At 51.1% G+C, this 13,871-nt stretch overlaps 1 protein-coding gene across 1 annotated transcript in view; it reads right to left on the bottom strand.

Annotated features, from left to right (window-relative positions):
* Positions 1–12,150, bottom strand: part of LOC119098256 (uncharacterized) — a gene marked incomplete in the record, with an annotated part of 53,629 nt that extends 41,479 nt beyond the window's left edge. Inside the window, 2 exon segments of the mRNA XM_037221179.1 lie at positions 11,828–11,940; positions 11,983–12,150. Of these exon segments, the coding sequence (XP_037077074.1) occupies positions 11,828–11,940; positions 11,983–12,150 (281 nt within the window).
* Between the last annotated feature and the right edge of the window lie 1,721 nt (positions 12,151–13,871).

A 13,871-nucleotide genomic window follows, 5' to 3' on the forward strand; every position in this document is an offset into this window, starting at 1 on the left:
GAGGAGAGAGAGAGAGAGAGAGTAGATCAGTACGGTTCGTGTGCATTGTTGGACGCATCACCTGACAGCCATTCTCAGATGCGTTTCTTTCAGGTACTTCTGAGCCTTTCCGCATCACAAAACACTCTTATTGAGTCGTGTCGGCGATGAATTGGCTGCATATTCGGCGAATCTCATACAGCGTGGCACACTCCCATCGTCTGCGTTGGAAGGACAGAATATGATCCAAGACGCTTTTGAATTGAACCATCCGACAACATGGGTGAGACGTGATGTCTCATCGTGATGACGGTTTGTTTACGCGTCAGCGTTGGACCATGCGACGCAGTAGTTAATAGGAGGCCGTTAGTTCTTCTGGAATGGCATTCTTATAATTTTTCCCACATTTGACTGACCTTCGTCATGTATGAGTCAAACCGCGCGTACCGTGCCGTTCTGACTCCAAACCAGAACTTAACAGGCGCATTTCGCGAAAGTGAAATGATTCGTTCTACTGACATGGACGCTCGTGATAACGGTTCCACGCTTCTTCAGAGATGACTTGTGTGGTGGACTGAAAGTAAGGTGGTACTGCGCTCCTGGTCCATGGTAACCGCAACTCTTTTTTAATTTTTTTGCGTTTCGTTTTCATTTGTGTTTGTTATACTGCGTTCCTGGCCCATGGTAACCGCAACTCGTTTTTTAGGTTTTGTGCGTTTCGTTTTCATTTTGCTTCTTTTTAAACTTTTTTTAAATGGTGGAACGTTTCTTCCGACGTGAGATAGACTGAAACTAAAGAGGTACTGCGCTCCCGGTGCACGGTGACTGCAACACGTCTCGAAACGAAACGATGCCGACTGAGGATGGAGCCCCTATAGACGACAGTCATTTCACAACTAAATCTTCGCCAACCAAAGCAGAGTCCCGTTACGGCCATGAGGTCACGATCCCATGAGGTCACGGCGCCGGCCGAGACGACCGCCCGGCCCCGCCTCCGCCGTTCGGCAGGTCACGGTTCGTTTCGGTCGAAGCCCGCCCGGCGACGGGACGTGGCGGGCGGCGGCGGGGAGGCGGACAGCAGCCCGCCGACAATGCTCCTTCCGACGGGGTCAATACGATGAGATTGGGCCGTCGGTCGGCTGGACAAAGCAGCGCAGACAGGCCACTTCTGCGTCGTGCCGGAGAGGGGTTGGGGGGGCGACAGTAGGGTGGGGAGGGGTGGTCTCTCGGACGACAACAGACGCAGACGTGACAGGTGGCGCAGAGGGCGGCAGAGGTCCGGGCGGATGGTCCTGGAAAGAGCTCTGGGAAGACGTTTGGGTAGAGGTCAGGGCATAGGCCTGGCATAGGTCTGGGTTGTGGGCTAGTCAGAGTTGAGTAGATGAGTGGGCAAAAATGTGCACAGATGTCGTAAAATAGAGTTCCAAGCACTGTTGGCTAAACAGTCAGTAGAAAATCGTCTGTACAGAAGTATTGCCCGGATCGAGGCGGAAACGTGGAAAGACCTGCAGGATTTTTTAAGTTTTGCAACCTACTCACAAAACCCACTGCCTTGGTTGAGCCTTGAAGCGCTCTTGCTTGCCATGGATGCAAGGAAAACAATGTATATGTCCTCCAGCGCAAGCAGAGGTGTGCCATAGTGATTCTGGATAATGCCACAAATGAGTATCAAATAAGCCACGTACATTCTTGCACACCTAGTTTCATCCAAGCATACAATATTAACGTGCGAATATGGTTTTACAAAAGTGTGTAACACAACATAACACGTGTGAGTACTTAGGGCGGGACGGACATGCTTTGTTCCAAGTATTTTTTCTTCCTGGCAGGAAACCTGCTGACTTTGAGACCTGCTGAAAATTGCAAGGCAGGACAACATTAGCCGTTCCGGGCGGGAGGAATATTTCTTTCCGCCGGAAGAATCTCGTCCCTGCTGTCTGTCTGGGCAAGAGCTGCGAATCAACCAACCTAGAGAAGGTCACTTGTGTAACAGAATGACATCCATTCGGAAACGTAGCAGAGTCAGCACCTTCCATCCTTCTAACTACTTGTGCGAGGGGTACATTCTTGTGCAACACTTAAATGGAATGTTACACGCTCGCTTTCTCCAGCGATAGGATCGTGAACCGCGACTTTCCCGCGTAGATCAATGGCTCATGAGTCTAATATTCCAGCACTGATCTGAACGAAAGTGGATGCAAAGCCGTCCTTCTTCCACACGACATTAACCAAAGGCAATAGCAATGCCACGAATTTCGATGCAAGTGCATCAAATCAAATCGTCAAACATCCAATACAACCGGAAAATTGCTTTGAAATGCCCAAACTTGACGGCTGTCAATCTGACGCAATCCCTGGGGCAGCTGGCTGACTCGCGACAGGCTTCCCTTGACACGGGGGCCGGCTGCCAATCAGAGGCCAGCTCCGCAGCCGGCGACACCTCTCCGGCGCGGCAGCCAGTCGGCCAGCCGGGTCGCGAGCGTTTTTAGGCAATAAGCCTCTCGACTCGCCCGCAGTCAACTGCGCAGCTTCGGGCGAGTGGCGTCAGCAGCCGCGCGACGCACCGGCCGGAACGCTGCCGCGGTCGTCGTGGTGCGGTGTGCGGCGTCTTCAGCGCGAGACGCGGCCCCATAGCTCCACGCATCAGTGGCGCAGGGGAACCGCCGGCGCCCCCCCCCCCCCCTCGCGCGTGACGAGGCGTCGGATCATCAGACATCGTTTATTAAGCTTCCGGAATGCGTTGGCGAGTTTCCTGGATCTCGAGAAAGATCCCAGATCTGAGGGAGATTTTCCACGAAATGATGTCATAGATTGTGGATCCAAAAGGTTCATTGACAAAGTTCCAAGAAGACTCCGGGATTGCGACATTGCGAGGCCATTCATGGAATTTCATGGAATGAGGAGTTCCATCCTTTGGTAAAATTTGAATTTTGATTCCAGGAGAGCATTAAGCGCACTCACAGCGCATGCTGTGTTAGTCACCAGTTTGGTGTTAGCTCAGCACTGTACAGCAGTGACGCTCCGTCGGGTGCCCGTCGGTATGTTGCTGTGATCTGCCTTCTCGGCGAGTAGCTGTCCCAATCGTAGTACGATGAGATGTATATTGCATGCATATGGAGATGGTGTGCGGCAGGGTGCGAGGATATACAATCCCCATTCAAGACAGGAATTTCATTCGTATGAATAACGTTCATTAGCATTGGTGTTGTGACATAGAATAGCAATAACAACTTTATTGGCATCATTATTCTATGCCACCGCTCAGCCTCTCCCTTCGGAGCATATCCAAGATTGGACAGCGAATGTCCAATCTTGCATTCGATTGGGCGTTCATCACAGGCCAGCGTCAGCTCAGGATTTGCTTGCGCGTGCTGGGATCTCCTCAGGATATGTACACTGTGCAAGATATTTACACCAATCAGGCCACATCTTGTGCTGGTTGTGACCAGCAAATTGTTATCAGTGTGTTGCATGCATGCCGTACCGATGCCCACAAACAGCGGCGACCTTCTATTGGCAATTCTGCTAGCCACTGTTCACTGCAGCATAACGTCTATACCGTAACGGGTTGATGTACATTAACCTGGAACCAGTGGTGCCGGTGGAAATGCAACAAAGCTGTGATCTTGACTGTGGAGATGAACTCAGAGCGTGAGAGATGTTTAACTCGCAACGCCAGTATTCACCAGGATTAAACGATTAATTCGTTGAACACCTCCACGTCTTGTACAGACGCGGCGTTGAAGTCAAGTACAGTTTTGCTGTAGTTTTGCCGGCTCTTGGGTACGGTAGCTGGCCCGCCCCCCCAGTCTCGTGCCCAGCGGGGGGGGGGGGGGGCAGGCAGTGGTAAACTTGACTGGCATCACTGACGGCGTCGTTTTCCGCCTAACGCGTCGTATTCCAACGACAATGAGGCGGCCGTGTTATGGTCTTGTATGCAAAGACCGATAATGCTGTTAGGGTACAACGGTCGGGTACAACCCCAACATATTTTGCACCCCTGGGATGTCATGCGTGACCGGGGTCCCAAACAAGCTTTACATTCAGCGACGACTTTGATCGCAGCTCTTTTCGAGGGTGTAATGTTAATGCAACTAAGCTTGTAAGCACAGTGCTTTAAGATTTAGTCCGAACATTTTGATCGGATGGATTGATTGAGTCCAGAGCCCGCGTTAAGCAGTGCTTGTTGCGTGAGCCTAGACCCCACCAAATTCCAGGTCGCCGGCATTACTCCGAGGCGAATGATTAACGTGCCGGCCTGCCCAACACGGCGGTCCTGGCGTCCGGTGTTGTCCGGCCTTCAGCCGGTGCAGCATGGCCCAGCGCGTATAATTACGAGGGTCCAGTTCATTCCACGTGACGCAAGCTCGGTTGAGCTGGCTGAATAATCGCTGGCTCTTCGCAAAATTCCTAAAACATCAGAGCGTGCGGCAAAATGCGACAGTGAGCTGGAGGGGATATTTTCGGGCACATTTATGAAAATGGATTGCAATAATGAGGAAACAGTGCATGTATGTGTCACTCAGTGACGCGCTCGACGTCATCGACACGATAAAGCGATCCAGCGTTCGTAATGTATGGGATGCGTATTACGTCTGAATCGGTTCGAACCTATGCATTACGTCTAATGGCAGAGCACAGATAAAAAGACATTTGTGCGGACATATTCTGGCATCTTTATTGCAGTAAAAGTCATCGCACCAATTTATTTCCAGCCAGTGTAGTGCAAACCTTCACAAAATCAAACGCTTCAATAAAAAAAAAAAATTATATTTGATTCCTCTTAAGCGCACACATAGCCTAAGCACTGTCCAGCCCCTTCTAGGTAGCTCGGACTTCGGAAAATGTCGAGCGTGCCGACCTTGCAGAATTTTGAACTTATTCTCCCTGACTCCGGACAAACAGTTGAGTTATGCATCTGCTTTTAGCGTGGTAAACCCGCAGGATGAGGGAGCGCGCTAATTCATTGCCGCCTCTCCCAGCCAGCTCCCGAGATACCCGAGTGAAAACACCGCGGGGAAATTTCAGAGTGATGGCTTGGACTAACTTCTCACGAGTCCGCGGAAGCGAATTTAACTTTTACGTTCGATGCGAACTACAGCAATGGCGGGAACAGCCTGCGCCGCCTGATCCGTTTAAGGCGATATTGGGGCTGGAGCCTTTGATGGAGTTTGACCCCGGATACGGGCTTTGATGAGCCGCTACCTGAAGTGTGCCGCATACCGAGATAAGACTCTGCCACTTCCCAGTCCTTGCTGAAACATCCACGAACACTGCCCGCGCGATAAGAAGGCTCCAAAATGTCGGATTGCACAAAGATTACTGCATAATGTACCTTAGTTAAGTAATAAATACCTTTCGTCGCATTAAAAAGCAGGTTTTTTCTCATATGCAGCAAATACACGTCGCATTTCGGCATGATGAGTTGAACGCTCAATTCAATTCGTTTTTTCTTTGCTGTAACAAAGGAAATGGCTTCCAACATTTCATCCGTTTAAAACGTAGTGGCTATACCAGGGCTAAAACTAGAGCTAGAGCTATCGTGAATTAGAAGAAGGAAACACCAATGGCTAGGATTTTGCAATGTCCGTGAAATGTTCATGATGTCGAATATTCGTGACAAATGATTTTCCTAACTCGCCCTCGGTGTCGACCATCGTGATCTTCCGGGTTAGCTGCCAATATCTGTGCAACTCTCAGGGTAGTACACTGATGGGGGGTGTCAAGATGTCGGGATATGGGAGCTTGAATAATGTATTATATTTACACATGTTGATAAAATTGCATTGGAAGGGCATGCACCTTTTCGAAGCAATTTCTGTATTTCACATGTCTCGGTTTTCATTGTTTTGCTTAACCTTATTTTTTGTTGACAATAAGACGAAAACAGCTCCAAAACATCAAGTTTTCGCAAGAAAACCATTGCTTGCTTAATAGCGTTTAACCAACACTTTCTGTGCATCAAGGTTCGCTTATTTTCAATGGAAGCACCCCAGCCTAAAAAAATCAAAAGAAGCACTCCAGAATGTTAATTGAGTTCCGATCTATCAATGCACGGTTCAGCACACCTCCGACCGCACCACCTCCCGCAAACCTAGTCATCTCCATACGCACCAGCCATACAACACTGTGTTTTATAGAGTTAGGACAAGCATGCTCATCGTAATTCTGGTTTTCCACCTCAACTGCTTTATAATATGAGCACAATGGACGTCTCCACGCTGGGGGCTGAGTTTTGTTGTGCTGCAGCGTTGTATATGCGATACATAGCCGCGACACCACGCTGACGCCTCAAGCGAGATATCCGCGCTAAGACTTTTGGTTCGATGCAGCTCACTGCCACGCAATAGCTGGAACGTGACCAAGGCCCTAGAACAGAGAACGCGACAACCCCGGTCATTTAAAGAGCGTCGCTATATCTTTCGGGCTGATTTGTCCCTTATTCCAATTATTCCCTTTTCATATCATCCGGCGGTATGGGCCTCGCCATTGAGGGGATGTCGGGGAGCCCTCGCGCGGTGTTCATCGCTGAAGCCAAAACTGTAGGGAAATATCGAACCAAAAAATGGAGAGGGGCTGGCAAAAAGGCTGCGTCGGGAACCAGAGGAGGCATCACTACTTGCTTCGCATGTATGTATCTAAAAGTGTTTTTTTCTAAAGGACCGATTCCCTACGTTTATGGCTACGATCAATCTAACATCAACGTGAGAATATATGCATATATATATATATATATATATATATATATATATATGTATGTACATATATATATGTATATATGTATATGTATGTACATATACACATATGCGTATATATGTATATACATATATAATAGATATGTATACGCATATGCATGTATGCATGAAGACAGTCCCACCGGACAATTGGGCGCGGAGGGCGCTCAGCTAAGTGATGGCAAGCATAACTGGCACTTTCCATTAACGTCGTTGAAGCACTCCGACAGCCACACCCTTGTCGGCATCCAGAGTAAGTGGATTGCATACGTTTGCATTTTAAATCTGCCAGCAACGTGCAGGTACAGTAATGCTTCGCAACCTTTGCCCGTTAATAGCGGTATCCCCAGCCCGCTGTCTTCTGATGCACGCGGCGCAAGTCATGCATACCTTTACGAGCATGGAATCCGTGGGCCGTACACTTCCTTCCCCGATGAGGTTGACATCCCACAATATTGGTAAGTGAAAAGATGGACTTAAAAAAGGTGCTTATCGTTTGCCTTTTCCCTGTGACGTCCACATTCCCCGAGGCGACGCACTGTGCCAGGCGTGAGGACGCCACCGCATGCGGGGCTGGTCGATAGCACGCAGACGGCGCGTGCCATGGGCCTCCTGTTGGGACCCTCTGTCGTACGAGGCCCGCACCGTCTGCTCCCGGGCGAGGAGCAGCGCAAACAGCGGTGCGAGCCACTTGAAGCACAAGTGTACTTGGTCGTAGAGATTTGGCGATATCATTGTACGACGGCGCCGTTGGAACGTATTTGATATGACTAAGCAGCGTCCACGATCTCCGCCCAGCCCCAAGTCTCGACTCATCTGTGTGGTTCCGCCTTTAAGTGCTAGTAAGGTTTGGAAGGCGTTATTGTGGCGGCGTGACCACCTTTCAACAAACCCCCGCATGTGTTACGGTTAACTATGTTAAGTTTTCCAACAAAACCTAAACGTGTCAGGTGATGTTGCTAAGCTTACAGGACCAGACATTACCTCTAAGGTGTGTGCATGATGTGGTATATGTGCACTCAAGAAATTGATTTGACCTTTGTACTAGTTCGAGCTTTTTTACTTTATTTGACCCTAAGGTTAAGACCTAAACTTCAAAACGTGACACAAACGAAACCATATAGGTTTCGATCTATGCTGTGAATTTAGCGCTTTTTTCAACCCTCCCCCCCCCCCTATTCCTGAAATTAAAAAACAAGCAAAATTCACGATTTTTTGCTGATTGAGGAGCTGTCTAATGCTAGAACAAGTGCAATAGTATTAATATCGTACGATAATCCATCGACCTTCGGAAACATATTAACACGGACACTTTTCGCCACATCTCACAAGAAGGCATGTGGTGGCATTGATATCAAAGAACACCAGCACCGAGGTCTCAGACAACCGCGCACTGGGCAATCTGTGTTGGAACACGCTGCGTTTCTGGCCTTCTCATGCAGAAGTGATGGCATCCAGCACTTTCACCGTTTCGGCTTCTCTGGCATTGTCGGATGTGTTCAAGCTGATCAAATGCATGTACATACCTGGTGATCCCCGAACTGTCATGTGGGCCTGGCAAACACACCCGAGCTGTCACGGGGACCTGGTAAACACACCCGAGCTGTCACGGGGACCTGGTAAACACAACTGAGCTGTCACGGGGACCTGGTAAACACATCCAAATTAGGTGAGACGGGTAGAGGGTGGGGCTGGAGAGCGGAAAGATGCGGGTAGATCACTGTAATTGTTGTGCACTGGAAATTTCGAGACATACCTAGATGTGTTTGTAAAAATTGCGTAGAATCTCATGATTTGGTTACCAACAACCATATAGAGTAATTTGAGCGTGCTGTCTCGAACTACCAAGAATGTTCAAAAAGTTACAACTGATCGATTTTTAAAAACGGTATTGTATATCAAACGCCTCTGATTCATATTCCCATATTTTAAAACAGTTTTGACACCATGCTTCATGGCCACAAACTCAAAACATTTCAACTTGGAAAATTGCTTGACATATAACACGTAAATCGGTCCATAACTATTATCAACGCATCAGCATGGTTTGTTATCACACGATAATTTTTCTGAAGAGACAAAAGCACTCGAAAATGCCCCATACTTCTCATCAAAGAAGTTGTCTGACGCTATATATGCTGAGCGTTGCCCCTGCCGGATAAAATGTGGTCATTCGCGTGTTTATCGCAAACCTCTTGCAACAAATGCCGTCAAGTCGGAGAGATGATGAAGCGAGATCGACCCTCCGATCAGTCGATCTGCCTTGGAAGGCCTCAGACGGACGTCACCAGACGTGACGTCACCAGACGTGACGTCACCTGAGGTGACGGCTCAACAGCGGCGCGGGAAGCCGCAGCACTTTCGGCGGCTGCACGCTGCAGAGCGTCCGACCCCGACAGCCGTCACGCCTCCTACCCAGCCCAGCGCGGGACCGCGGTGAACGCCAGGGAAGGCATGACGGGTGGTGCGGTGTCGGGTCTCCGCAGCAGCGGTGAGGTTGCTGCCAGCTCTCCGGCCCGCTCACCGTAACGGCACAGTTGTGCTTAAGACAATGTGAGATTGTGATGACTCACGTCATCCTCCTTACCAGACCCGACGTACGGCCGTCGTTTGCTACGACCAAAAATTACTGTCGTCGATAAGTTGGCAATTTCGTGGCGAAAGAGGCCCTGTTTTGTGTTGTTGCCATCTCTCGAAATGCACCAACGGATCTGTGAGAAGGCTGGGGCTCTCGCCGCAGAGATGATGGCGGGTGGTACTGGTAGGTTACCCCGCCAGATGTGACTGACCACTCAGGGCCCCAAAGCGGACCCTAGTTACCATGGCAACGTGCTAGTCCGAACTGAGAGAGCGGTGAAGGCTTTGGCCACGACTTTAGGCCTCCAAAATGAGGAGTAGGTCAAAGGCGCGGAATTTGTCTTGTAATTCCGAAGCGTTGCGCAGATTTCGTGCGATACCGAAAAACATCAGTTCGGTTTTGGCGGCATTTACTTTGGGTCCATTTTGTTTGGAACCAAATGTTGAGGGAGACCATGGCTCGTTCAATGCGAGCGACGACTTTCTGAATGTCAGGATTTTTGCCACTATTTGAGTGTCGTCGGCGCAGTGGACAGCCATCACGTCTTCGGCGGACGGGCCGATGTCGTTGACCCAGCAGAAAAGAGGTCTGAAAACGATCATTGAAAAACGCTGACGCTCTTGGGCAGTGGGGGGATATATTTTTACATTATCCAGATCCTGGCTTTTTGGTCTTGGAAAAGATGCTGGATTCGTAATCCAGCGACTCATGGCACGGGTCCCATATTGCTCGACGAAAATGATCTGGGAATGTTTTGCTGGTAACTGGCCATCAAGGGTCAACTCAGGCCCGGGCGGCCGTGCCGTAGTATTGTGCGGCAGTTGAAGGCCTCTGCAGCCCTGTTCGGCGAAAGGGCAGATGCAAAATTGTCCGATGAATTGAACGACACAGCTTCGATGGTGGGTTCAGGGCATATGCAACAAGCTATGTTCAGCAGATACCCTGAACCCATAGCCATGCAAGCAAACTTGCATGTAAGTTGCAACTTTTTGGTCTCTTCGTATTTCACACCCGTCGCAAGTATGCCAATATTTTGCGTTTATTTTAATGTAACTGAAACTCACACTCAGCCTTTCGTTCCGAAAATTCAAAACAAGGATAACGTCAGAAAACCAGGATGAGTCGATGCTACGAAGATTTAACTTTGATCGACGTTTTGAGTGGTCCCTCGCATCGAAACATTGGTCTAATTCCAGTGGGAACAGAAGAAAGACATCTTAATGGTCACAGGCGAATGAACGGTGGTAAGACATTGTGGTCGGTGCGGTTTCCGTCGAGTGACGGAGCGGAAGCCGTGCTGAATAGGAATAAGGAGGTGGCTTTTGGAAAGATTACTGTAGAGCTGCTGATGGACGGCGCGGTCTTGAATTTAGTTGAGGACTGGGACGATGGAAATGGAACGGAAATTGGAAGGATCGGAAGGATCGTCGGATTTAAAAATGAAGCGGACGAGCGAGTGCTTCTACAATTCATAAACACCGCGACTGGGATACGCTGAAGCTGCCCAGATGCCGAGGCATCCCACCACGTGCGAGAGCAGCACATCACAGATGGGGCACCAGATTTGTGCCGCATGTCTCCCACAACCCCGACTTGGCTCGATGCTGGCAGTCTGTGTCCTCGCGCGTTTTTCATCCAGACGGGCTCTTGAGAGTGTGTGTAAAGTCAAAGTATTGTTATTGTTGGTCGGTTGACAGGAGAGGGAAAGCAAACTGCAGTTACAACACGAAGGCATGAAGCGGCCACCCCTTCTCAGGTTTATTCCACGTGCAGTAGTTTTTAGACTTGGTTAATGCAGCTCTAAAACGTCTTAAAATGACCTATCATTGAAATATTAGCTAAAAAACGAGCCGCTATGATCAAAGACAATTGGAGTATGGAGAATCAAAGACGGAGTCACTGTCTGATTGCTGTTGTGGAAAAACATGGCTTGACTGTGCGATAATGCTTGTTTTAACGTTCGAAATGAATTATTACAGCATTCATATGTAATTCTGGTATAGATTCAGAGCACTTTGATAACAGCATTCCTCATTTTCATAGTTATTCTGACATGTCTTTATTACCAGGGGAAAAATTTAGTCGGGATCGTTGTTATGTTTCTGTTTGGAACTTTTCGCATTGCCAAGCTCTGCACGACAGCAGCGTCTTCTCGACGAATAATAAATGCGCTTGTTTTGCATGCACAACCCAAATTTTCCACTCGTTATCGTTTCTTCAAGGACAATTTCCCACAGCAGAACAACACCGTTAACGCCACAGGCCTGCCCGCTCAGCCTGACACCCCTGGATTAACGCCTCCCCGGACAGCCCCACGGCACTGTTTTCATTGCCGACCACCGACGTGCTCATCTCGAGAACGAGCCCGGACCACAACACCGCCTCGAGGCGAGCGTCAACAGACGGGGCATTATCCGGCGGCTGGCCGATGTGGGGACCGGACGGGACGCTGTCTCCGATCGCCTCATTTCCTGGCGGCGGCCGGCCGGCGGCCCGTATTGACCGTCGCTGCCGCGTCTCCCCTCGGCCACCTCACCTGCTCGGATGCGGGGACGGCGAGCGGGACACGCTCGGGCTGCGCGGGCTATGAGGGCTCCGCGGGCTGCGAGGCGTCCGCGGGCTGGGCGAGCGGTCGACGGTGCGGCCGCGCGTCGCGCCCACGGCCGAGGGCGCCGTGTTGGCGCGCGTCGCCCGCGACAGGTGGAACGCCTGCGGGCTGCGGGGACTGCGCGGCGCCGCGCGACTCTCCTCCAGCTGCTGCAGCGCCTCGCTCAGCGCCAGGTTCGACGTGGACGAGCGGTAGCTGTTCTTCATCACCTCGAAGTCGTCCTGGTCGGTCGGGGCGGCCATGGCGCACATGGTCCGGAACTCGGCCGCGGCGTGAGCCCGTGGGTGCGGCGGTGTGTCGAGAGGTGTGTCGAGGTGTATTTGCAGCTGCTGCTGCTACGGTGTCAGAGAGCCGACCCGACAGCTGCGGTGGTCACAGTGCCACAAAACTGTCCCCAAAACTGCCTGGCCAAAATGTCACGGGACGGTGCCGGCAGCTGCGGCTGTCACAGTGTCAAGGGACTGTGCTGCTGGCTGCAACGCTCACAGTGTCATTGGACAGTGTCAGCGGCCGAGTCTGTGCCAATGTCACCAGACAGCACCGGCTGCTGCAGCGGGCACGTCCCAGAGCTGCGCCGGCGACTGCGGCGGTCCGACCGGCCAGCCCCGTCGACCACCTCCGCCAGCACGGCGCCCCGCGGACCGACTGAGCCGCCTCCGTCGGTCGCGACGCAGCCTCGTCGGGGCCGACGACGGCCGGCGTCGGCACCTGGCGGCCGGCGGCGCCGGCGGGCTCAGGTGGGACCGACCCGGCCGCGGATCACGGCTTGTGGCTCCGAGGCTCTAAGACGAGATGGGACGGCCTCGAGCGCGGCTCAGTGTCGGCTCCGCCGGGTCCCGGCGCAATTACCGGAGCGTGCTCCTGGTCCGACCCCCGGCTGGGGATGAGATTTCGAGGGTCACGGAGATTTCCACCTGTGTGCCTCTTTTCGACTGCTGGGGCGGACACCTGCATGGCGACCCAGGAGCTCTTCCCATCAGTAGCGGGACAGGATCTGCTGCATGAAATGGATGAGGTGACTTCAGGATGTTTTGAGCAGGGCGAGCACGGCCTCGCAACGGCGGGTTCTTCGGTGATCTCAATAGCGGTGACAACTAACACCAAGTGCAAGTCAGTTGAAACTTGCTCTCGATTCAGGTCGAAATATACGTGAATGCACGTAAAAAGCCATTATGAGAATATATGCCAAAAGTTGTGCTATCAGTGGCCAGTCAGCTGACACCGAAACACGTGCCTTGAACTCCAGTAATTGATCAATCAGTTCAAGGGAAGGAAGTTGAAGCAGCATCTAAATTCACGCTGCAACATTTTAGCGGCCATCTGATGAGCCCACGTACCGGCCCCAGACCCCTGACGCTAATTGGAATTGAAACCGGATTTAGTGTGCCTGAATAACGACTTTAGAGTCGGTTAATGGAAAACGGTTCGAAGAGATGTAAATGAAGCTGACGCAGTCACGTTTGCAGGTACATGTATAGGTGGGCTCAAAAATGAATAACAGGCGCATTCTAACAACGTGCATTACCGGTGAATTACGAGGTTCACCCTGTGCAGCGTTCTTTCACACCAGTGAGCATGGCACAAGTGGCATGCACTCAGATAAACACACACGTTCCATACCGCACGGTTGAAGCTAGAATGAGCTCAGTTGAATAGATCCTGGATTGATGTGCATGCTTTCGAACATGAATCCGCACGGATGTAAAGTTGTTCACCTCTCCTTGAAAACTAAGTAATCACCGGCTTGGAGCGCTGGAAGCCGAAGCGTAAGCCGATTACCATGATGTAGATCGTAGCTCACGGCCGACGCATACATCTGTGAAGCTTTTAATGCGAGAAGCTTTACGTATACAGCCGCAGGCTTTTCTCCAGCAGCAGCGGCAGCCTGCCTTTCAACCGCGACCCGTCGCTGGCCGCCGCCGGGCACGCCGGCAACGCGTGCGCGCCGGCCGGCCGCATCGTCTCCGACGCA

Source organism: Pollicipes pollicipes, unplaced genomic scaffold, assembly GCF_011947565.3.
Source record: "Pollicipes pollicipes isolate AB1234 unplaced genomic scaffold, Ppol_2.1 Scaffold_4740;HRSCAF=5597_pilon_pilon_pilon, whole genome shotgun sequence".
NCBI lineage: Eukaryota > Metazoa > Arthropoda > Thecostraca > Pollicipedomorpha > Pollicipedidae > Pollicipes > Pollicipes pollicipes.